This window comes from Microcaecilia unicolor, chromosome 3 (assembly GCF_901765095.1).
Source record: "Microcaecilia unicolor chromosome 3, aMicUni1.1, whole genome shotgun sequence".
Classification (NCBI taxonomy): Eukaryota; Metazoa; Chordata; class Amphibia; order Gymnophiona; family Siphonopidae; genus Microcaecilia; species Microcaecilia unicolor.
This window is the reverse complement of record NC_044033.1, coordinates 387,745,388-387,772,024: the sequence shown is the minus strand read 5'-3', so window position 1 is coordinate 387,772,024 and position 26,637 is coordinate 387,745,388. Positions and strand designations below refer to the sequence as shown.

Here is a 26,637-nt window from a genome sequence, read left to right as displayed (position 1 = left end):
CTACCTGGAAGCCTCTTCCTTCAGCTCTTTGTTTTTCCGCACTTCTTCTGCATGCTTGTCCTTTATGGAGAAGGAAAAGTCTCAGAATTAGCACCAGATTGTAACCATGTCTCATTCTGCATTAAAACTAGACTGGAGTTGTGTCGACACCAGCAATCAGAATATCTGCTGAAAAATCTACAAGCCTTTCTTGTCTTTTTTTTTGGCCCATCTAATACTGTATATTAGATGGGCCATCAGGTTAACTAGATCTTGCAACTCCCATTAGATCAACTATGACTACAGTTGCTTCTTCATGAAATGAATGGCGTATGCCTAAAAAAATATTATATTTCTTTCATTTTTACCACTTCTGATTCATTACATAAATTGATTACCTATCAAAATGAATCAGAATAAAGTTTAACCAAACTGATGATGCTGATAGAATATCTAATGAGCTTTATGAGCAATGCAACCACCATGAGGGGATATTTTTCTCAGAACTTGGAAGATGCCAGGGGCTCATATTTTGCCAATTCTGCCACATTTCATACTACTGAGGATCTGATGCATTAAGGCCTTTTTTTTAAATGTTTTTTACACTTTCTAATAACTTGATGAACAGGGATCTCAATTTGTAGAACATCATTTAGCCTCCAAAATAGCACATATCTTTTATTTTTGGGGAAAAACCCCTAGCTTTTTTAAATGAAAGTTTGGGTTTTCAGAACACAAATATGCCCACTATATACCAAAAAAGAAAAGCAGACCACTAATGTAAATCTAGTCAAAGGGGCACTTATTAGTTTAGCTTCCACTTCATGTTCTAAATTTTGTAAAAGCCCATAGTTGGTGTAAATTGAGCAGTACTTTTTGCTGCTATATTATTTATTGATTTATTGATTAATTGATTTTATTCTACTTGATAACATACATGCCTATAAGAAATAAAATCACTCTAGGTGTCATACAATAAAATCCAACTTCCTATAAACACAAAATAAAACAATACACAAAAAAATAAATACATATTAATTACCCAAAACTAATCCTCTCCCCCCCCCCCCCCCAACCCGGCTCAGTTCATATGACTAATGGAGAACAAGAATTATAAAAGTTTTGCCCTTCAGTCAGCGGTAACACAGCTTGTTTTATTTAGAAAGGGACCAGCTAAAGTTCAGCCTTCCTGTCCCGATTGGACTAGTGGATGTTGGCTCCAGTGAAGAGCCAAAGAACTCCATCCTGAGAAGGGAAAAAAGATGGCTCCCCTACTGTGATGATCTCTGTCAACCATACACTGCTGGCAAGGGTTAGTCTCAAAGGTGACTTCCCTCTAGCCCACAAGGTTAGCGAGGATATTGATGTCAACTAAGGTGATAATCATGAAACAAGAGGGCTAGATATTCAAAAGATCGAAGCACTTAAAAAGTTAGACATCTAGACTGTATAAATGAAAATGTCCTTCTGCTGAGCTCATAAATTTAGGTGCCTGAAAAGTAGGTGGGGGGAAGGGCAGGTTGAGGGAAGTAAGTTGAAGAGTAAATCTGGAAGCAGGCATAAATGTTCATACATAAAGTTTGCTTGTACATGTGTATTTTATTAGCAACATGTGTAAATTGTGACTCTGCCCACACTCCACAAAAACACCAGCCCAGAGCATGCCAACATGCAGGGTGCTTAAAATTACATGGCTTTTGTCATCGCACATACTTTAATGTGTGTAACCACTGGGGCAATTTCATAAGAGACCTTTAAGTGGAGGAGGTGAGAAAATCCTGGAAATCAAAGCTTAAACCCCCCAAAGTTGCCAGATCAGTGATGACTAGGAAGCAAAGAGTAGTGGTAGTTGGTGATTTTATTCTGAGGGGTACAGAGGTATCCATCTGCCACAAGACATGATGTCCTGGGAGGTGTACTGTCTGCCTGGTGCCAAGATGTGAGACATAATGGAGGGTTTGACAAGATTCATGAAGCCTACAGACTGTTATTTGTTCATCCATTTGGGCAGGAATGATACTGCTAGGTATCCCACTGAAGTATGAAAAGCGACTTCATGGTTCTGGAAGGGAGGGTGCAGCAGATAGGTATGCAGGTGGTGGTGTTGAAGGTAAAGGCCAAAGCACAGAAGCTTGCATGCTGGAGAATGGCAGCGCAGATGATGTCATTGAGAGCATTTCAGTTTCCTTGACCATGAGATGATTTTCCAGAGAAAGGAAGAAGTGTCTTCTGCAGCAGACTGGTTAATCTACCGAAGAGGGCTTTAAGCTAGAATCATTGGATATAGCTGAACAAAGCCCCCAGTTTAGTAAAAGCACTCAGATAATTAAAACATTAAATACTTCTATAGCAATTGAAAAAAAATATAGAAGTGAGAAAAAAAAAAAAGCAACATCTGGAAACCTGTGTATGCTAAATGCCCGTACTATTGGAAATAAGATTCTGGAGCTAGAGGCAATGATTGAAGAGGCTGGCTTGGATTTAATGGTGGTAACAGAATCATGGTTCATAGAAATTTTGACTGGGATATAGTTATACCGGGCTATAGTTTGTTCAGGAAAGTCAGGGTAGGAAGAAACGTAAGGGGAGTGGCATTGTGTTAAAGAAAATATTAAAGAAAATTGCAGGACTTATGGGCTAAGGAAGAGGCACTGTGGGTCAGTCTGGAAAAAGAGATTGGAAAATCTGTTTACACTGGTGTGATATATGGGCCTCCTTCACAGACAAAAGAAGTGGATAGAGATTTAACTGAAGACATTCACAATATAGCTATGAAAGGGGAAGTACAACTAATAGGTGATCTCAATATGCCAGACGCTGAATAGAGCATCATAGTTGTGGTATCATCAAGAAATAGGGAGATCCTGGATTCTCTGCAGGGAAAACTGTTCCAGCAGTTGGTAATAGGGATGGGAACCTAGAAATGTTTAATTGCATGTAATTTCCCGTGTTGTTTACGGGAATTCTTGGCCATTTTGTCGTTACAGAAGCAATGTTGTTAAGAATGTGCCCTCTTTGCAAAGACAGAGGCCCTTTTACTAAGCCACGTAGGCACCTAAGCACACACAACGTGCATCAATTTTGAGTTACCACCCGGCTACTGCATAGCCCTTGCGGTAATTTCATTTTTGACATACATCCGCTAGGTATGCTGAAAAATATTTTTATTTTCCAGCGTGTGGGTGGTAATCAGATGTTAATTGGCATTTTATGTGCATAGACCATTACCGCCCGGTTACTGCGTGAGACCTTACTGCTAGGTCAATGGCTGGCGGTAAGGTCTCATACCCAAAATGAACGCTCAGCAATTTTCATTTTGCCGCATGTCCATTTTCGGCAAAAATGTTTAAAAGGCATTTTTTATAGGTGCGCTGAAAAATGATTCTGCATACGCCCAAAATACATGTCTACACTACCGCACACCATTTTTCAGCGCACCTTTGTAAAAGGGCCCCACAGGGCACTATTTGCAAAGAGGTTGCATTCTTTTGGAAAGAGTGCACACTTTTCCTTGATACCGTGTTTCCCCGAAAATAGGACATCCTCCGAAAATAAGACCTAGCAGGGGAGGCCTTATTTTTCGGGGAAACATCAGGGTCACCCCCCCCCCCACACACACACACACACACACACACACACACACCCGAGATCGCCGGCTCCCCCCCTGATCGGCGGCTCCCCCCGCCCTCAGTCGCTCCCGGAACTAACCTCTTAAACGCTTCGTTTCACCTTCGCACTCGCCACAAGCAGCAGAGCAGACCACTCCTTCCTTCCGTGTCCCGCCCTCGCCTGACGTTACGTTACGTCAGACGAGGGTGGGACGCGGAAGGAAGGAGTGGCCTGCCCTGCTGCTTGCGACGAGTGCGAAGATGAATGGTGAAAGGAAGCGTTTAAGAGGTTAGTTCCGGGAGCGACTGAGGGCGGGGGGAGCCGGCAATCGAAGGGGGGGGGAGCCGGCGATCTTGTTTGGGGGGGCGACCTCAGGTGGGGGGGGGGGGGGGGTGACCTGATGTTTCCCTGAAAAATAAGGCCTCCCTTGAAAATAAGACCTAGCGGGTCTTGGGGAGCAAAATTAATATAAGACAGTGTCTTATTTTCGGGGAAACACGGTTGTGAACTTTCCTGATAGTGCACAGGATAGTGTATGCATGCTCACTATCAGGAAAGAGTATGCACTGTTTTCAAAAGAGTACATCTTCTGGGCAAAGAGTGCATGCTATTATCAGCAAATGAAAAAATACAAAATGAAATGTTTTTCTGCTTGTTTTCATTTATTAATGATGTGCGACAACATGGGATATGTCGTTTAACATATCCCATGTTGTTGCAAATGATAGTTTATGCCTAGTTGACAATAGAACCAACACAGGGTGGGGCCATACTGGTTCTTTTGCTTATGAATATGGAGAGTGTTCTGATGTTGTAGTGGGTTATCATGTAATAGCCAGAGGTAGAGCTAGGTGGGGCGCAAGGGGAGCAGCTGCTCCCCCAAATGGATTTTGAATGAAATGGTGCCTATGTGGATCAGCCCTTCAGCCTTGCACTGGCGCCTATTTTATAAAATGTCTGCTCCCCCTGTTATCAAAACCTGTTTACGCTTCTGGTAATAGCCATTGATCACTGGATAGTGTGGTTCAATTGTAATACAAACATAGAGAGGGTTTACTCAAAAGTGAAAGTTCTAGACTTCAAAAAAATTTACTTAGTCATATGCCTGAAGGAATTGTTAGCTATATGGGAACATCAGGAGAAAGGGGGAAGGAGAAAAGCAGTGGGCAAAACTGAAAGGAGCTATTATACCTTTTTGTTAGGAAAGTAAATAAAAGTAAGAGGAAAAGAAGGCCACTTTAGTTTTCAAAAGTAGTAGCTGAAAAGATAGGGAAGAAGAGATTAGTCTCATAGATACCAGATCTATGGGTGCAAGTGGGTGCTGAGAAACCTCCAATATTAGGGAAGCTTCTTCTTCTTGTTGTGTTCAGGGAGGGATATTTTGTATTGTGTATGTCACCCCCAATCATTTTGAAATGTTGGCGCCTATGGTCAGTCTTCATAAACTACAACAGATCACAGAAATAGGAAAATAGGCAATAAAATGTGGAAAAGCTAAGAGAAGCTGGTAAAGTAGTCAGGAAAACAGAAACAAATGGAAGAAAAAATAGCCAATATGGTAACATGAGGGCCAATATATCTTTTTAGATATGTTAATGATAAGAGGAAGTGCAAAATGGCATTCTGAGACTCAAGGCATATGTAGAAGCTGATAAGGATAAAGCAGAATCTCTTAACAAATATTTCTGTTCTATATTTGCAGATGAAAGGCTGGGAGTGGGACCTCAGAAGAGAAGCACAAATAGAAACAGAAGTGTTGTAGACCTTGAACAATTTTCAGAAGACTGTCTTCATGAGAAGCTAGCTAAACTAAAGGTAGAGAAAGCAATAGGAATGGAAGGGATACAACAGAGGCTACTGAAGACATTTAGAAAAGTTCTGTCAGCTCTGCTGTTTTACCTTTTCAATTCTTCTTTAGAGTCAGGAGTGGTTCCAGAGGACTGGAGAAGGTTAGATGTAGTCCCTCTCCACAAAAGCAGAAGTAAGGAGAAAGTTGGGAACTAGGCCTGTTAGTCTGACCTCTGTGGTGAGTAAAGTAATGGAAACACTTCTAAAAGACAGGATAATAAGGTTCCTAGAATCCAATGGATTGTAGGACCTGAGGCAGCATGGTTTTACTATATTAAATGGATATACTGTATTAGTAAATGGATATATTAAATGGATGCATCCTGAAAGGAAGGTACCTTCAGTTTAATAGAAATAATCACTTATGCAGCAGAGACTACTTCCTATGAAAAAGAAACATTATGAGCAATAATAGTCTTAAGCTTTCCCTCCATTTAAGAAACCAAACATAATCCTCAGACCTAGATTGCTGATACCTCTCAGGAGACAGCAAATCTTTGGATAAACTTGAATAAGTCAATGTTATCAATGATGCCTTAGCATCCGATTTGCCCAAGTATAATGGAGATGAGATGCCTACATATGACACCCCTTGCAAGCAAGAACTATCAGGAAGAGGAAGAGATGAGTACTTTCCAATGAGCTTAAAGAAATGTCCATTGGAGATAGTACCTGCAAACCTGAAGAGCTGATGGCGCCAGTCTGGATAAGATGCTTGTCCTATTGTAGTGGGTGCTGCAGATTTAATTTTCATCCTAAAACTGAAACTCCTAGGTCAGGTGCTCAGCTTTCTTTGAAAGTTGAGCCCATAGGTATTTTTTATGTGGATCAATGTGGGGGTTTCTAATTCAGGTCTCAAAACACTCTGGCATTTATAACCTTGCTTTTCCTGTTCCTGTATAGAAAATATGTCTATAATGCTCTAACCAATTGCAGAAATATAGAACATTCCAGCAAATACATTTAGCAGCAGTACTAGCAAGGAAATAAATCTCAGTTTTAAAGTTAACATTGTACTCAAAAGCATAAAATGTAAGAATATGTAGAAATAAGGGTCAACACACAGGTTGTAGGTGACACTTTTTATTGGACTAACCTAATGCATCTGTCTCTAGTTGTTAAGAGTTATCCTCCCTTCATCAGCTCTAAAGTAAGAATGAAACTTAGCAAAGAACGTTTTCATTTATGTGTGTTTTACATTTTACTCGTTACTTTTCATACTTTTGGAGCAACGCAGTCATGTTTGGTTTGCAAGAAAAAATGGAAAAAAAATGTCCGCTTAGCTGTGCTTTTCCTTGGCCCTATAAAGAAGTTAAAGATGTGATATGACAGCTAGCCAGCTCTGCTTGGCTGTGATTGCTCTTTCCCTGCCACAGCATATTTAGTAGTTTCGGGAATCATGGAGACATCAGGTTAGCTTCCTCTATACAATTTTTTTTTTAAATATTCTCAGTCAGCTAGCCTGGAATAGGCTAAGGACAGACAAAAGGAAAAGAGGCAACTCACACAGGGAAGCAGAGAACTTTGAATTAGTTAAACTCTGATTCTTAGGAGCACTCAGGGCTGGCTTTGTGGGGGGGGGGGGGGGCGGAATGCCATAAGGTGCCCCACACCTGTGTAAAACTAAAGGAGGAGCACCCTGCTAGTGGACTTTGGGGAGCCCCCTGCCACATTTCTGGGCCCCAACATGTTTAATATTGGCCCTGCATGCAGAACTTTGAAGTAAGAAGCTCGTAAAACAGCATGATAGTAATGTTCCTCTTTCTCAGGACACTCGGAGCCACATTCAGTAAATGGCACCTAAAGTTAGGTGCCGGAAAGATTTGTGCTAAGATAGTATTCACAAAGGGCGTTTGGCGCAGAGAGCCCTTAGCTGAATACTAGTTTAGTGTCGATTTTGCGCCTGCTTTTGGGTGCCAGCATTTACACCTGCTGAAGCCTGGTGTAAATGCTGACACCCAATTATCGGTAGTTGGGCACGCATCTTATAATATTCTATAATATTGTGACTAACTGCTGAGAATGTCCTCTGATCTGCCCATGGTCGTGCCCCGTTGGATTTGCAAGCTATAAAATTTAGGTGTGGATGTTATAGATTAGCGCCTAGGGCAGCTGTGTGCATAACTCCAAATTGGAGCCAATTAACCTCAATTACTCATTCATTAAGTAATTACTTTATGCACCTATTTGCCCTCGGTGTCCAACTTTGAGAGACCTATATAGAATCTAGGGGTCTCTGTTTAGGTAAGAGCTACCTTCATGCAATGCACAGTATGGAAAAGTGGGATTCTTCCAGCGGGGAGCAACATTAACTAAAATACCCTAAGGAACATACACAGTCACTCAAAGAAAAATCTTCACACAAATAGCGTTGTTCCAAATTCAAACGTTTACTGAAAAAATAGTAAAGTAAGAAACTCCAGCCATTAAGTCTCTCCAAAATATACAGTTCATAGCTCAGACAAGAAAATTACAACACAGAGCAGTAAAATAAATTCCAAATGTCCCTTCTGGCCTCCCTTGCTTCCAAGACCATACCAAAATAAATGAAGGTTCTGCTGTTATAGTCACAGATTTCTTTGGTACCCATAAGCCCTGAAGTCCTTCAGTAATGCCTCCAATCTCCTCTCCTTGAGATGGACACCCTCCAAAGCTTTGCACTCATAGCAGTTCACAAACTTTTCCTTCTCCCAAAATCAAATACAGTACACTGCTGTGAATTTATAGTACACAGTGGAAATCCTTGCTCACACAACAGAATATACACAGAATCAAGCTCTTCCATTCCCACAAAAAAGTAGCAAAACCAAGAAACAGGTTCATTCTGAGTGGAAATATCAGTAACCTCCCCACTAGAATACCTGGGGAAGTTGGAGAAACCCTTTCAGGAAGCAGGTCAGCATCCTTACTGCCTCTCTCCACTTTTTATGGGTTGTCTACTCCCTTTGGTACCTCCTAGATTACCCTTTGGAACCTATATAGATTAGCAGAAAGGGGCCCACCCTTTGAAGATTGGAGAATCACTCTACTTTTAGTTACACACCTACTGCTGGAAATTTCCATATTCTAATATATAGTGAGGCCTAGACAGCTCTTTGTGATGTTTACAAGAAGTACAGAATGACTTTATTAAAAAATAAAACATTATGCTAGATGGAAAGGTGATAAGTATGAGTAGCTGGTACTTCTTACATTGTTATTTGCTGGTTTTACTTTGAAAGGTTGTAGCTAGCACTGGTTCTTTAAATTGTAATACTATCTGTGTTGAATCAGAGTTATTAGTTGAAGAAAGCTGGAAACCTGAGATTAGAAATGTGAAACAGAGGACAGAAGTCACTCTTACACTGAGTTGGGCCTTCTATATAACAGAGACTGGAAAGATAAAACAAACAGTATTTGTTATAGAGAGGATTTTTTTCAGCAGAATTTGATTGTTGTGTCTAATAATTTGGGGGATACAACCTGTATTGGTTAACCAGGATTAGTTATGTAGAGGATTGCCGTCATAATGAACGACTGTACCCTTTTTATCAGTCAACAGCATGATGTTTGTTGGAAACAGTCTACCAGAAGCTGCAAGAGTAACATCATGTCATGTGTCAGTCACCAGTGGCCAATACTGTCAGTTCATTTATTTTCAAGGCTTTTTTTTTCAGTAATGGCAGCATACAAGCAAAGGTCCTCCTAACTAACCTTCTCTTGCAGGCGTTCCAACATGGCAGCTAAGTGGGCTTCTCGGTTCTCTTTGTTGACCTCCATTTTTTGTGCCAGTTTTTCCTTAGCCATTTTGATGAAATTATTGTTCTCTTCAATAGCCTTCTGGATGACCTCACGCTCATGTTCTCTCTTTTCTGCCAGATGCTTCAAGAGCTCAGCTTCCTGGTACTGAAAAGGAACAGACAAAGCCGTTTAAATTGCAGTTCTAATTTGCTTGAAAACTAAGCCTGCAAAGAGAACAGCTTCGTTTTCTAGTACTTGTGCTCATAGGAAGTGGAATGGAGTGGGCCACTGGAGTCGGAGCTTGGCCTCCCAAGCTAGGGAGCATGATGGAGCATGTTGGTTTGTTGGCTCCCCAACCCTTACTCCAACCGGAAAAGCATTCCGCAGCTCCTGTTTTATTCAAACATTTAAGACTAATCAGTTTCAGAGCAGCCAGTTGCCTTTAGGATAAGCTTAAAGGGTTCATTTTCAATGAGGCACCTAACTGACTATCGACACACACACTTTTCAGCCTGCACAGCCTCACATCAGCTTTCAAACACAGGAAATCCACACACATTAAGGGCAATTCTAAAACAGAGAGCTTACATTTACATACGTATTATGAATGTAAATCTACGGAATACTGACAACGGTTCATGCATGTGCGCACATACATGTATAAATGTCAATATTCTGATTAAGCACTATTCTGTAATGGTGCACTAAAGGGTTAGCGCATGGCAACAGGCTTACTGCAAGCCAATTCTGAACTACCGCCGGGCTACTGCAGGAGCCCAGTGCAGTGGCTTAGCCACAGGTGGGCCTCACTTCGGACTCAGGCCCACCCAAAATTGTGACACTCTTGCTATGGCTGGTGGGTATTCCCAAACCTTGCCAGGTGAAGATTTTCTGTCCTTGGGCAGCCAGTACTCTTCCAAATGTCAGCCAGCAGCACTTGCCTTGAGCTGATGCTAAGACCGGCCCTTCTGCACATGCTGTTTTCACACATGCAAAAGCACTGAGCATGCATGGCCTGCCAGCAGCAGCAGCATCAGTTTGAGGCAAGTGCTGCCGGCTACCATTTGGAAGAGTGCTGGCTGCTCAAGTAGTAGGAGGAAATCTTCAGCTGGCAGAGTTTAGGGACCCCACCAGCTCAAGTATTTAATATTTGGGGTTTGTGGGCAGGGAGGGGTGGAGAGAAGAGCAAACTGGAGGGGCCGGGGGGGGGGGGGGGAATTCCATGCCCACCCACCTTGGGCTCAGGCCCACCCAAAATTGGCTATCTGGCTATGCCCCTGGCCCAGTGGTAGTTCCCACCCCCAGCGTAGGCCATGTCCTGTGCTACAAAAATATTTTCTATTTTTGTAGTGCTGGTGCTTACCCGGCAGTAACCGGGCAGAACTGCACACTGTCTTGTTACCGGCGGGTTAGCGCTGGAGCCCTTACCATTACCTCAATGAGTGGTGGTAAGTGCTCCCCCCTGAAATGGTCACGCGGTAAGTGGTTCACTTACCACACTGCCATTTCTTTTCTAGGAAAAAGACAGCCTTTTACTCATTGCGGTAAAAGGGGGCCTCAGCGTGCATCAAAAACACACTCTGATGCTAGCACAGGCCCCCTTTTGCCACAGCTTAGTAAAAGACCCCTTATATAACTCATAAAGGGAAGGGCCACACATAGGGTGGAGCATGGGTACGACATAGATGGGGTCCCACCTACATGTGTAACTTACAGAATATGGTAGGTAGGTTATGCAGGTATCTTCCACTTTTGGGCACTCATACTTACACCACCTCTATGGCTGAGGTAATTGCAGCCACCTACATATTACATGCTCTAATACCACGCTATGCTAGATTTCTATAGAAACATAGAAAACAGAGAAAAATGTAGGCAGAAACACACCATTCTTCACCCCCCAGACATGCTCCCTCAACCAAAAAATAACATTTATTTTTCAGCACATGGGTAGCATGTGCATATCGGGATTTTACCATGGGACGCCTCGGCACGCTCTATGCTAAGTCCTTTTAACCTGCGGTAAGCACGTGTTATTGCTTACAACAGCTTGGTAAAAGGACCCCATGGGGTTGAATGATACTAATAAAGTACTTGTGTCAACAGCATACCTAGCAAACATACATAGCTTTACAATGTAAATGCATATATGTAAGGGGTGCAAGTAAAACAGACGTAGGTGCTTAGAAAATGTTCCAGGACTGTAGATGTAATGAAATATGTTCTGCCATGCATAGTGTTTTATATAGAACTAGTGGAACCCAGCCCGTTTCCTCAACAATGAAACAGGCCCTAGAAAGGCTCTCTTGTAAGCGATTTTTTTGTCTCTCCCTTCCCCTCCATGTCCAATGATTCTTCCCTCCCCTCCCTTCCCCTCCCATCCCCTCCCCTCCATGTCCAGCGATTCTCCTCTTCCCTGCCCTTCCATCTGTGTCCCGTGATTCTCCTCTCTCCTGTCCTCTCCTCCCATCCCATCCATGTCCATCGATTCTGCTCTGCTCTCCCCTCAATGTGCCGCGATTCTCTCTTCCTTTGTACCTCATCGTTTTCTGGCTGGCCTGGCTGGCTTCCCTTCCATTGGTAACATCCTGACGTCAGCTCACCTCCAGCATTCCCTTCCCTCTCACTGTTCCGGCCTCTGACATCATTACCTTTTGACAGGAGGGCGGGGCAGTGAGGGGAAATGGAACGCTGGAGGCTGGCTGACATCATGAGATGTTATGAACCCAGGCAGCCAGACAGCGATGGAACGTTGGAGGTGCAAATTATTATATAGCAGTGGCGTAGGAAGGGGGGGCGGTGGGGTGGTCCGCCCCGGGTGCACGCCACTGGGGGGGGTGTGTCGGCTCCGCTGGTTCCCTGCTCCCTCTGCCCCGAAACAGGTTACTTCCTATTCCGGAGCAGAGAGAGCAGGGAACCAGCGGAGCCGACGCAGCTCCCAGTGACGTGCAGTCGGGGCGGATCGGCCCTCCCGCCCGCTCCCCGCTTTCCCATGCTAGTAAGAATGTGCTCCGGGGGGGGGGGGTGCGCGCCGAAGGGGGTGCATGTGCTGAGGGGGTGTGTGCACCGTGCTGCACCCGGGGGGGGGGTGCATGCGCAGCGGCAACCCGCCCTGGATGTCAGCCGCCCTCGCTACGACACTGTTATATAGGATATTCATAGGTATTACCGAGGGTGGAGATAAGGTGGAGCTGGGACAGAGTTATGAAATACTTGCATATGTAACTAAATACAGACATATCCACACAAACTTACCCCCCCCCCCTCCCCTGTTTAAAAAGCCATGCGGCAATGCCAATACAGCCCATTCAAAGTGAATGGGCTGTGTCGGCATTACTGCACTGGTAGCTGCTACTGCAGTTTTGTAAACTGAGGACTTAGATGGAAAATTTATGTCTTCCTCAAAGCATGTGTCACATTGTGTGGGAGCTTACAGGAAAACAAGTCTATAAAGATATCTAGACACATATTTTATCTTATATTAAAGTAAATTTATTTTGTACATAAGTTTGTTAATGTGTTGAAAGGTGGTTTATTGAATTTGTATTACTGTCGGATAAGTATTTTGGGGGCCAATATTCAAAGCAATTTAACCAGCCAGAAATGGCTCCTGGCCAGTTAAATCACCTGTTCGGGGCTAACTGCTATTTTTCAGTGGCATTTAACCAGTTAGTGCTGCTGAAAATAACCAGTTAGCACCAAACTGAAACCAGCTGATTTGGAGACATCCTGGGGCAGAGTCAGCACGTGGCCAGTGAAGTACCAATTCTCAGCCCTTATCTGGCCAAGTTAACCGCATAAACAGGACCACATAAAAGTCACCCCTATCTTTATGCAGTAACCCGTAGGTAGTTAAGTGCTGAATATTGCACTTAACTGACTATGAGTTAGCCAACTTCAGAAACCCAGAAATTCAATGCCGGTGCTGGGACATGGCCCAGTATTGATTATCCATGCATTTGCAGCTGGCTAAAGCATAGTCAGTTAAGTATGATATGTCTATGGTAAACCGCATAAAGATAGGACTGTGTTATACAGTCCTATTTACACAGTTATTCTAACCAATTAAGCACTGACTCGGCCTCCCGAACAACCACAAAGTAGCCAGTTTCAGCTTAGGTGCTAAGTGGGAATGTTCAGCAGCACCATCTGGTTAGGGGGTCCTTTTACTTGCGGTAGTCTAGGCACAGGTTTTGGGAGTGAACCAATCCATTTTTCAGCGCGCTTGTAAAAAAGGCCTTTTGACGAAAATGGATGTGCTACAAAATCAAAATTGCCGCGCGTGCATTTTGGGCCTGAGACCTTACCGCCAGCCATTGGCCTAGCAGTAAAAACTCACGTGGTAACAGGGTGGTAATGACCTATGCACGCGAAGTGCCACTTGGCGTGCGTCCGATATGCATATCCGAAAATAATTATTTTTCAGATGCGCGTATCGGACGGGCATGCCAAAAATGAAATTACCGCAACAGCCATACGATAACTCCATTTTGGTGCACATTGGACGTGCATAGACGCTTACGTAGCTTAGTAAAAGGGCCCCTAAGTGCTACTGAATATGCCCTGTTAGTCCTAGAGAAGCAATTTAAATGGTCAGGAGCCATTTCTGGCCATTTGAATCATTTTATTTATTTGGATTTTGCTCATACCTTTTTCAGTAGTAGCTGAAGATGAGCACAGTGGGTATTTCTCTGACCCTAGAGGGCTCACAACCTAATTTTGTATCTAAAGCAATGGAGGGTTAAGTGACTTGCCCAATATCACAAGGAGCAGGAGTGGGATTTGAACCAGCCCATCTCTGGGTGCATGAGCTTCTGAGATCTTGCAGATGTCATGAGGTTAATGCTCATGCACTATAACATCTTTGCAAAGTCTAATACAGAAGTGGCTAATTCAGTCCTCAAGAACCAAAAGTAGGGCATAATGAATATGCAAGAGATATCAGCATGTGTTGCCTGCCCTTCACTGGGTGTAAATATATCTCATGCATATTTATTGGAGGATATCCTGAGAACTAGCCACGTTAGTAGCTCTTGAGGAGTGAAGGAGTAGCCTAATGACTAGAGCTGTGGGCTGAGAAACAGGAGAACCTGGAACAAAATGTGGAAATAAGTTGTCCTTCTCTAATATGGACTTTTGGGCCACCATAATTATAAAGAAGCAACCTTCTTGCTATTTTTATGAATTGCCCAAGCATTCCTACATTAACTAAAATGACAGTTTGCCCAATCTTTTTTCTTTAATTGTAGTTTTAACCTGCAAGCTTCCCTTCTTTTCCTTTTGGTAATAGTGCCATAAGCCTTCATGCCCAATTTCCTGAGGTAGTTCCCTTATTTTTAGAGCTTTCCTTAGCCCTACCATTGCAGTGGTGGGCCTTGACCAGGAGACAGGCCACAATTCTCTCAAAATCCCAACATACATGATCCCTTGATTCAGGCAATAGGTGTCACTGCCAAACAATGGCTGGGGAGCCTTCCCATCCCTTCCCAGGCTGTGAATTCTAGCTCCAAACAAGGCCAAGCCCCTGAAAGGCCAGAGAATGAAAGCCATAACAAGGAATTTAAGCTGGATCTTCCAAAATAAGTTCAGAGCACTGCTGCTGAGCTACCAGGTTGGTTCCTACTTACTATTTCTCCCTGGTCTTTGAAATTTTTCATTTTGGTGCAAAATTTAAGCAGCCATACTGGTCTCGGAGAATACTGCAGCCTTTCTAGTTTGTGCCACTTTGTAAAGAACCAAGAAAACAGGCAGGGTGAGACCAATGGTAACCAAGGTTCAGGTCTCACTTCCCCCACTGACACTCCTTGTGATCTTGGGCAAGTCACTTCACCCTCCATTGCCTCAGGTACAACTTAGATTGCAAGCCAATAAACAGGGAACTAACTCTGGTATCTGATGGGTAACTCATTTTGGATTTGGAAAAAGTGAGTAATTAAATCTAAAATCCCAAACTATTTGGTGGTACAGGAGCTATTAAAGACATAAAGTCCATTCTTCAGATATCTATCTGGAGTGGAGAAGTAGTTTAATAGCACAAAGAGTTAAAAGCCAGAATTCAAGTCTCACTGATACTCAGGCAAATCACTGAATACAGAACAACAGAAGTAGAGGCTGACCAACAGACAAAGCCAACTGGGAGATGGTGCTTAAAAAAAACGTTTAATTGATTGTTTTTTGAGCACCATCTCCCGAGTTGGCTTTGTCTGTTGGTCAGCATCTACTTCTGTTGGTCTGTTTTGCTTGTCATGGAGGTTTCCCCTGTTCGTTGTTCCTAAGTCACTGAATACTCCATTGTTTCAGGTACAATCTTGTAAACCCCTGACCTGAATATAACTCACCTTGAACTACTGAAAAAGGCATGAACTAAATTCAGATCCCACAATGGTATCATAACCTAGAACAAAATCTTTTGCATTAAGAAATGAATACATTGTCTTTCCTTTACCTTCCGCCTTTCCTCTGCTGCCTCCAGCTTCTTCTGAATCTCTTCCAAGGAAGGGTCTCGCCGCCGGGGAAGTGAGGCATTGAACTCAGGGATCCCATCCAAAGATGGAGGCTTCAAGATGACTTCAAAGGACTGGCCAGAAGTGCGCTTGTTCAGTTCTATGACTTCCATGTCCGATATCACACACCAGGTGAGATCCACAGTGTCTGATTAGAGGACAAAAGCTACAGATAAGTAGTGCTACATTTGTCAAAGTCCCTCATGGCTTTCAAAAGTGACAAAATACGCTTTTCTTAACTCTATCAGTAAAGCTTTTGTTATCTTTTGACCCCAATCTAGAAGTCCCAGTGTGTTTTGGGATGCAGATGAAACACCAGGATGACAGCAGATCTCCCCAGTGTTCATTGCAGCTAAGCTATCCCATCACCTTCAGGTGACAAAAGACATGTATACCTGTGCAATTTGATTCAGTAGTACTACTCTGAGCCCTAAAATAAGCAATTTATATGTTTTCTTATGATAATTGCTTTCTTTATTGGTATTTTCCCATGGGTATCCTTTATTATTAACCAAATTTATACAATTTGTTCCAAACAGCATTAAAATATAGGAAAGTGTAATTTACTTTCTTGATACAGTTTTAATTACAGCCAAATCTCCAGCCATAAGAAATCACTTTCCGGAAGTTAACGCTTGTAGAAGTTGCTGTTCTGTTCATTAGGGTGGTGCTTTTGTTTGAACCAAAATAAAAACATTTCAGTAAAACTTCTGATTTCTTTATATTTTGAAAATGTTGTTACATTTTAAATTTTATTAAAAAAAATTAAAAGGAGACTGTCCTGGGGCCCGCCATTAATTTTAAAACCTGCAATATTAAAAATAAATCATATAATCATAATAGCTCTCCCAAGGTTCTTCCCCCCTCCTTTGACTCTCTTGTACCCCCTTTCCAGCATCTTATTCTATTTTCGCAGGGCAGGAATGGCCCTACCAGTGCAATAATCTGAACTGGCACTAGCCAATTTGTGATTAGCTGGCAACACGACAGGAGGGACTGATGAGTGCTCCTGCCCATTGAAGCTCCATGGATGGGACAAGGTTTGAGTGGAGAAGGCCCAGAAGGATAGACAGAAGGGGGAAAGGCTCAGGGGAATTTAAAAAAATTATTGGTGGAGGGAGAGGACACATTTTTTATTTTGTTTTTTTTTCATCCCTTTAAACAAATTCAAAAAATAAAAATAAAATGAATTATCAAAATGATTAAAAACTATGCAGTGCACACCTATGATAGGTTCATAGAGTATGCAGAGCAAACATCGATTTACATATTTATTTATTGCACTTGTATCCCACATTTTCCCACCTATTTGCAGGCTCATAGGCTACAATGGTTTAATGTGACTAATTAGAAAGTTTATTAAAAGAAAACTTTAAACAGTAGCATTGCTTTATTAATTTTCGGAAAAAGACAAGAATAGGTGTAAAATGTAGAGATTCATGCCATTGAGATGTAGGAGAAGCCAGCATTTTTAGTAGGCTGGTCCCCCAGATATCCCAGGAAAGCAACGGGGCACCCTAGATGGCACTTCTGTGCACTTTGTGAAAATGCTCCCAGGTGCACATCTCACCTTTGCTCCCTTTTGTCCTCTGAGTCCTCCAAAACCCACCTAAAACACAGTGTCCCCCACTGGGCACCACTACAGTAGCCCTTATGGATGAAGGGTTATCTATATGTGGGTGCAGAAGGGTTTTGGTGACTTTGGGAGGGGTCACAGTTTCCACCACGTGTGACAGGTAGAGGGAGATAGGGACCTGGGTCCCCACTGTGCTCTGCACCGACCACTACAAAACTCCAGGGACCTGCATACTACTCTAATAGACTTGACTTTAACATCTTAGGCTGTCATAAAGGCTGGTAAGTCATATTTTTATTCACATGTTGGGGGTTGGGAGGGGTTCAGTGACCACTGGGGGGGGATATTGGAGGAGGTCAACCCTGATTCCCTCCAGTGGTCATCTGGTCATTTAGGACACTTTATTGTGCCTTATTCATTCTGAAAACAGGTCTAGACCAAAACATCTTGGTTTTAGTCCTGGACATTTTTGTTTTGTTCCATTATGACTGTGAAATGTCCAAGTGTTAGGCACACCCTAATCCCGCTTTTGAAATGCCCCTGACATTCCCCCTTGTCATTTGGATGTACTGCAGATTAATTGCATAGATAAATGTCTGCAAAATAGGTTTCGAAAATTCCAATTTGGATGTTTTGTGACCCTTGAGATAAGCGAATAGGTAACACCTGAAAGAGATATATTAAACGAGGCAGAACATTAATTTTATGTGTAGCAATGCAGCCAAACCAGGACAAATGCATTAAGTCCCAACGCTCACGATCCCAATAAATTTCCTGCACCAAAGCAGGGTAATTGGCTGAAATAGGTCAGAAAAAGATTTAGATAGTGTGGCCCCCCCAAATACTTAAGCCCCTTGGAGACCCAATGAAAAGAAAAGGAAGATTGTAAAGAATCTAGAGTGAACCAAAGGGCTCCCCCTGCCATAGATTTCGTTTTATGCATATTGACTTAATATGCATAATCTCTCTCATCAAATTAGGAAAGAGATCAAGGGTCAAATCAAGGAAAGTAAAACATCGTCCGCAAAGAGTGAGAATTTATACTCCCAGCCGCCCACACCAGCACCAATAATATCAGGGTTAGCGTGGACTGCATAAGTGAATGGTTCCATAACCATAGCGAAAGTCAGGGGTGAAAGAGGGCACACCTGGCGAATGCCCCAGTTCAAAGAAAACATGACAGAGTTATCTCCGTTGATCCAAACACAGGTCCAAGGAGTAGCATAAAAAGCCTGAATCCAACCCCAAAAATACGAGCCCAACCTGAAGCATTCCATAACTTTGTCCATAAAGGACCACAGAACTCTATCAAAGGCCTTCTCAGCATCAAGGATGAGAAGGCACAAAAGTAAATTCTCCCGCTGAGCATAATAAGGCAAATCGACTGTTCTCCTCACATTGCCCATGGCCTGCTGATGAGCCACAAAGCCTACCTGGTCTGGATGAATAATAAATGGAAGGACACCAGACAAGCGGTTTGCCAACACTTTAGCTACATAATTACATAAGTACATAAGTATTGCCACACTGGGACAGACCAAAGGTCCTTCAAGCCCAGAATCCTGTTTCCAACAGTGGCCAATCCAGGTCACAAATACCTGGCAGGATCTCAAAAAAGTACAAAACATTTTATGCTGCTTATCCCAGAAATAAGCAGTAGATTTTCCCCAAGTCCATTTTAATAATGGTCTATGGTCTTTTCCTTTAGGAAGCCGTCCAAACCTTTTTTAAACTCCGCTAAGCTAACTGTCTTTACCACGTTCTCTGGCTACGAATTCCAGAGTTTAAATACATGTTGAATGAAGAAAATGTTTCTCTGATTCGTTTCAAATTTACTACTTTGTAGCTTCATTGCATGTCCCCTAGTCCTAGTATTTTTGGAAAGAGTAAACAGATGCTTCACGTCTACCCGTTCCACTCTACTCATTCACATCAGAGTTCAGCAAAGAGATAGGTCGGTAAGAAGCACATTCAGATTTATCCTTACCAGGTATGGGCAACACCTGAATCCACACCTCCATCATGGAAGGTGGCAGATCCTCCCCACTCTGTACTCCATTAAGAACTGATGCCAAGAGAGAGCCCATCTCTCCTGCAAAAAGCTTGTAAAACTCATTAGGAAGCCCATTGAAGCCTGGGACCTTACCTGTGGGAAATTCCTTGAGAAATGCACAGATCTCCGCCAGGGCAGGACATTCCAAATCAGACTATTGAGTTTTGGTTAAAGTGGGAAGGGTCTGAGCAGCTAAGTAAGCATCAATGGCATCCATGTAGATAGAGGAATCTTGAGTATAAAGAGCCTGGTAAAATTGTTGACACCATTCACGAATCAAGGAGGATTTAGCTATGAACGCCCCTGACCCATCTCACCTTTTAAATGGAACGGTCAGCCTGAGGTTTATATAATTTATGACCTGAAAAGCGCCCTGGTTTATTTTTCTGTTAATAATGATGCTGCTTACGTTTAAGATTCAAAAATTGAAGTTGGTCAGAATAGATACTATCCAATTGCACCGAGCAGCATGCAGATCCTGCAAGGTAGACACATCCTTGGTAGCTTTATGTTGTTGTTCTAAGGAGCAAATAGTAGAGAGACAACAAGCTACCCAAACTCGAGCCTGGGTTCGACGACTGGCCTTTTGAATAAAATAGCCCCAAGTGACAACCTTCAAAACATTCCAAATGATGCTACAGAGGAACCAGAATGTAAATTAGACTCCAAATAATCCCTCAAGGTGGTTTGATACAGCAATGACCTCATCATCCTGCAACAAGAGAGTATTTTAAGGTCCAATGTGTATCGCGGTCCATACTACTACTACTACTACTTAGCATTTCTATAGCGCTACTAGACATACGCAGCTCTGTACACTTTAACATGAAGAGACAGTCCCTGCTCGACAGAGCTTACAATCTAATTAGGACAGACAAACAGGACAAATAAGAGACAAGGGAATTACTAAGGTGGGGATGATAAAATAAGAGTACTGAACAAGTGAGTAAAGGTTAGGGGTTAAAAGCAGCATCAAAAAGGGGGGGGGGGGGGGGGGGTTAGCCTAGATTTGAAGACGGCCAAAGATGGAACTTGACGTACCAGCTCAGGAAGTCTATTCCAGGCATATGGTGCAGAAAGTTAAAGGAATGGAGTCTGAAGTTAGCGGTGGAGGAGAAGGGTGCAGATAAGAAAGATTTACTCAGTGAACGCAGTTCCCGGGGAGGAGTGTAGGGAGAGATGAGAGTGGACAGGTACTGAGGAGCTGCAGAGTGAATGCACTTATAAGTCAATAAGAGGAGTTTGAACTGTATGCGGAAACAGATAGGGAGCCAGTGAAGTGACTTGAGGAGAGGGCTAATATGAGCATAGCGACACTGGCAGAATATAAGTCCGTATTATACAACATTTACAAATCACAGCAGAACCTACTAGCAGTGCCTTCATATAACCATATATGCTTTAAATTGGCCTGCACTTCAATTTTTAAGTGTAGTAGGTCCACCCATTTGGAACAGTCTACAACAATATTTAAGGATGGCATTGTCCTATCAACTTTTTAAGAAAGGCCTGAAAGCATTTCTCTTCAGGGATGCATTTTAAAGTCGATTAGCAGCCCTAAAAATTGACACTGATGATCTGATGATGTTTTTTTTTTTTTTTTTGGGGGGGGGGGGGGGTTCCAGTTTTTGGAACTTGGGGACTATAACAGGATTCAAATCTTGTGTTCCTTTTTCTTCCTAAAATGAGATTGTAACTTTTTTCTCCCCACCCATTTTCAAGCTTTGTTTCCTCAAATATCTTAATTTTAATTTTAATTATTGAGATTATAAGTATTGTAAACTGCTGTGACAATATTTTCTATACAGCGATATATCAAATGGAAATAAACTGTAAACTCGACATCCAACAGGGCAGGGAAGAATAATGGTGCTACATATAACCTACCTTCATATTTATATGCTGGTTTATTTAAGGGATCACCTAGGAAGCATGAGCAGAAGAGGGACACCAGGGGGAGCTCCTTCATCTTCTCCTTGTAGGCTGTAGGTTGAAAGCCATGTTCAAAAAAATTTTAAGGAAAGAAAGAAAGATATTTGTTGAGTCAATTTTTGGCTTAATAGAATAGCTCATTCATTCATTCTCTCGCTTTTTCAGATTTCAGGAAATTTTCTGCAGTACAAAGACATGATGTTCATTTTCTTTATTCAGCACCAGAAAATGAGGAGGAGGGTGGGGGCAGATTTTCAAAAGCCATTTACCAATTTAAATACCTACGTACATGGGCAAAAGGGTTATTTGAAACTTGCAAATGCTGCATGCAGGTGAAAGTTTATACACTGTTTTACAACACACAGACCTTTACCTGCATTTTCATGGAGACTGCCCCAAGGCAGGAGTAGATCAGTGAAAGGAGTTTTATGCATTGTTTTGGATTTTCAAAATCATAAGGGCCTATTTACTAAGCTGCGTTAGCTGTTAGTGCAATAATTAGCTTGCTCTAATCGTGAACTCATGTGCCACACTAATAGCTGGCACAGCACCTTATCAGTTAATATGAGGCAATTTCTACATTAACAATTAATGCTTGATGGAACAATTAAATGGTGCAAAATAAGCAGAGAATGTGCCATCAATCAATATGGAAGTTACTCCATATTAACTGTTGATGTGGCAGATAAGTACATAAGCATGGCCATACTGGGGCGGACCAATGGTCCATCAAGCCCAATATCCTGTTTCCCACAGTTGTTGGGCTTGATGGACCCTTAGAGGGGCATAATGGAACAGAAACGCCTATCTCCATGGGCGTTTATCTCCGAGAACGGGTCCGTGAAGGGGCGGGGCGGATCGTATTTTTTAAAAGAAAAAGACGCCCATGTTTTATTCGTCAAGGTGTGAGCTGGGCGTTTTTGCTTTTCAGCGATAATGGAATATGAAATCGCCCAGCTCAAAAACGAATAAATCCAAGGCATTTGTTCGTGGGAGGGGCCAGGATTCATAGTGCACTGGTCCCCCTCACATGCCAGGACACCAACCGGGCACCCTAGGGGGCACTTTTACAAAAACCAAATAAAAGGTAAAAGAGCTCCCAGGTGCATAGCACCCTTCCCTTGGGTGTTGAGCCCCCCAAATCCCCCTCAAAACCCACTGCCCACAAGTCTACATCATTACTATAGCCCTAAGAGGTGAAGGGGGGCACCTACATGTGGGTACAGTGGGTTTGGGGGGGTTGGACGACTAGTAGCATTAAGCAGCACAATTGTAACAGGTAGGGGGGGGGATGGGCCTGGGTCCACCTGCCTGACGTCCACTGCACCCCCTAACAACTGCTCCAGGGACCTGCATACTGCTGCTTGGGAGGAGGGTATGACATTTGAGGGTGAAAGTAAAAAGTTGTGAAACATCATTTGTTGTGGTGGGAGGGGGTTAGTGACCACTGGGGGAGTCAGGGGAGGTCATCCCCGACTCCCTCTGGGGGTCATCTGGTCATTTAGGGCACTTTTGGGGGCCTTATTCGTCAAAAAACAGGGTCCAGGAAAAGTGTCCTAAATTCTAGCTCAAAACTGTTCCATTATCGGCGAAGGGCGCCCATCTCTGTTCGCCCGATAACCACGCCCCAGTTCCGCCTTCGACACGCCTTCGATACGCCCCCGTCAACTTTGTCCGCATCCGCGACGGAGTGCAGTTGAAAGCGTCCAAAGTTCGGCTTTCGATTATACCGCTTTATTTGTTTTTGTGAGAAGAACGCCCATCTCCCGATTTAGGTCGGAACTTGGGCGTTATTCTCGTTCGATTATAAGCTGGTTAGTTTGTTCCAGAACGGCAATGTTTATGTACTTATCTGCGACATCAACAGTTAATGTGGACTAATGCAGGGCAGTTACTGCCGCATGAATAGCTATAGCTAGCTGAATCATGTTATCTGTTAACACACAGTAAAGAACTTTGGAATTGAGATGTCCAGGTGAAGGCATGCTCAGTTCTGGTGGTACTTTAAAGAAGGATCTACCAACAGAGAGCTTTTCGTAAAATACCAGCAGAAGTGCACATCTATTTGCTGGCACGTGCAGCAGGAGCAGCCATTTTGCAAAGAAACTTGTGGCAAAGATCAACAGAGGAAACTTGGCAACATTCATGTGTAAGTGCTGACTTGAATGTAGGTGTGAATGAGTGACTATAGACTTCCTTCCTGGGTTAAAGTCTATACATACTTTAACTGTCAAAGTTAGCAGAAAGCCCTAAGGCAAAATTTATTAACAAACTTTATCCCAATGCAAGTTATTGCAAAATTACAAATTTTCAAAGCAGTTTCTAGAGTTCAACAGCATTTTATAAACTGCATGTAATGTTGGGAGGCATTTCTACCAGTAGAGTTAGGGGAGGTAATAACATTCACAAAAATGAAAAAGAACTCATGAAAAAGGCAGGTACCAATAGCATAGCCAAGGGTGGGCCCAGACCCACCCACTTTGGGCTCAGGCCCACCCAGTAGCAGCACAGCTATGATGTGGCTGGCAGGGATCCCCAAGTCCCACCAGCTGAAAACTCCAATAACTATCCCTCCTGCATACCTTGTAAATAGCAGATCTTCACCTGCAGTGAGCAGCAACTGATACATACTGTTTGCACCGGCCCCACAGCCTTCCCTCTGATGTATTCCCGCCTATGCGGAAAGAGGATATTGCATCAGAGGGAAGGCTGTGGGGCCAACATGAGCCGTGTGTATTAGCTGCAGCTTGCTGCCAGTGAAAATCTGCTATTTAAAAGGTATGTGGGGGAAGGGGGATGTATGAGAGACCATATGGCATGCAGGCGAGAGCGGGAGAGACCAAATCACTTTTGGGACAGGGCGGAGTTCTTCTGCCCACCCATCTTAGGCCCAGGCCCACCCAAAATTGACTGTCTGGCTACACCCCTGGCAGGTACACTTTCCCGGGGCAGTAATCAAAGCAAATTTACCCATGTGGTTGATGCAAACACTCCGGTGCACCCTTAATCTATCTGTCTCTGTATATAATGCTCTGGTGACATCTGGCTATTGGCAGCATTTGGGGTCCACTTGGGTGTCAGGATGCATACACACCACAATACAGAGTGTATGACTCAGTGGCGTAGCTTCGTGGGGCCACAGGGCCCTGGACCCCCCTGCCGATGACCCTCTCGACCCCCCTTCCCGCCGCCAACCCTCCCCCACCGCTGCAGTCACCGTGGGCTACCTTTGCTGGCGGGGGACCCCAATCTCCGCCAGCCGAGGTCCTCTTCTTCCCATGCAAGGCTTTGTTCTGTTTCTACCGTCCTGCACGTTGTACGTGCAGGACGTCAGACTCACAGAAACAGAACGAAGCCTTGCAGATCAGTCAGCGGTTGCTGGCTGATCTGCAAGACTTCATTCTGTTTCTGTGAGTCTGACGTCCTGCACGTACGGAAACAGTCTTGCACGTACAGAAACTCATAGAAACAAAATGAAGCCTTGCGCGGGAAGAAGAGGACCTCGGCTGGCGAGGATTGGGGTCCCCCTCCAGCAAAGGTAGGTGATGGCAGCAGCGGGGGCGGGTTGGTGGCAGGAGGGGGATCGAGAGGGTCATCAGCAGGGGGGTCCAGGGCCCTGTGGCCCCACGAAGCTACGCCACTGAGTCATACACTCTGTATTGTGGTGTGTATGCATCCTGACACCCAAGTGGGTCGTCAGCATAGGGGGGGGGGTCAAAGTTGTTGTTGGTGGTGGTGGTGGCGGCAGCGGCGGCGGGGTGGTCGGCAATGGCGGGGGAGGGTTGGCGGCACCGGGGGGGGGGGGGCTAAAATGTGCCCCCTCACCTCGGGCTCTGGACCCCTCTCCCACTGAAGTCTGGCTACACCCCTGGTATGACTGAACTGCAAATATACCCTGACATCGAGTTGTTCATCTTGACGTGGGGAAGGCTGGGACTCTGGGCTGAATAAGACATGTGGCAGCCTTGGCATTTGCTTCCCTGCTGGACAGCACTAATGCCTCTATACGCTTCTTTCTGCTGGTTTTGTTATTCTACTACTGCCTCCTCCAGCCCACACAAGGTGGCCCAGACATCAGCTGACTCACATGGGCTGCATGAGGCAGCAGCAGGAGCACAGTAGCAGCCAGAGGAAAGAGAAAGTGATACTAGTAATGGCTGGTGGACTGGGGGGATAGAGTGCTGGGACTTCACAGAGTTTTAAATGTGTTTTACAACATCTGAAGAGTTTTTTGGAACACCAAGAACTTTTCAAGTCCTTCCACAAATTTTACAACCCAACACCCTCCCACTCTCGTCCCACCTTCTCTGACTCCTCCCATCCCCAATTGTTTTAATGCATTTGTCTATGTACTTACCAGCAAGGGTCATGATGCTGAGGTGCTAGTTTCTGTGCCTGAGAAAGAAATATGGAAATTCACTTAGACCTGGAAATAACAAGAAGAATAAAATAAAATTAGATGAATTTAAACAGTTCTCCCAATTTACTTTATTGTTCACTTTATCACCCACAGACCCATGCAGCTGGTTAACATTATTTAGGGGTCACCAATCTTTTCAAGAAAAGAGCCACATAGGACATTCCAAATCACTGCAAGAGCTGGTGGGCAGACTATGCCTTTGATGTTTACCCAGCAGGGTGCAGGATCCCCTTTGGAAGTTGGTTCCAGGCCATACTATTATCAACTTGTTCGGCTGGTTGAGCATGGGAACCCCAACAGTCTTGCTACCTTTGCCAATGACTAAAATAATACAGTAAGACCTCCTTGGTGGCAGGACTCAGCCGTGGACATGGGCAGGAAAATTATGGTGGGCCAGAAAAATGTTTTACGGGCTATAACAGGCCCACATGCCCTATTTGGGGGACCCCTGCTTTAAACAATTTATATTTCTTTAAATATGCTAAAAAAAAAAACCAGGACAATCTTGAAAGCTACCAGTCAGTATCTAAACATCCTATTTTTAGGAAAATTTATAGAAAAAAAGTCTGGGTTCAGCTCTGCATTTGGCTGAAACAGAGAAATGAGCTAGATCCATTTCAGTCTGGATTCAGAACTGGTGACGGAATGGAAATAGTTCTTGTGTCCTTAGTAGATGATCTTCACAAAAACTGAGGCAGAGGATTCACCTCGGTATTAGAACTGTTGAATTTCTCAGCAACCTTTGACACCAGTACTACAATTTCATGCTAGCATGACTACTAGAAACAGGTATCGGTGACACAGTACTTGCCTGGTTCAAGTTCTATGTATCAAATAAACAATAGTCCATCCTGTTTGGCAGCAAATCATCACCCCCATGGATGCTGACCTGCACAGTACCACAAGGATCAATACTGTTGCCTATTTTAATATCTACTTCAAGCCACTAGCCAAGCTTGTTCAGTCACTGGATACTCAGTTATACATCTACTCAGAT

At 43.6% G+C, this 26,637-nt stretch overlaps 1 protein-coding gene across 2 annotated transcripts; it reads right to left on the bottom strand.

Moving 5' to 3' along the window:
* STMN4 (stathmin 4) lies at positions 1 to 25,593 on the bottom strand. Of its 2 annotated transcripts, XM_030195551.1 has the most exons (5): positions 25,578 to 25,593; positions 21,176 to 21,271; positions 15,602 to 15,807; positions 9,130 to 9,321; positions 1 to 60 (listed from the first exon to the last, which is right to left on the bottom strand). In XM_030195551.1, exons 1-5 carry the CDS (start codon positions 25,588 to 25,590, stop codon positions 1 to 3), a joined length of 567 nt encoding a protein of 188 aa, XP_030051411.1. In that variant the 5' UTR covers positions 25,591 to 25,593. The 2 variants fall into 2 exon arrangements, with proteins under 2 accessions (XP_030051411.1, XP_030051412.1); XM_030195552.1 differs by lacking the exon at positions 25,578 to 25,593 and having other exon boundaries at positions 21,212 to 21,266.
* Between the last annotated feature and the right edge of the window lie 1,044 nt (positions 25,594 to 26,637).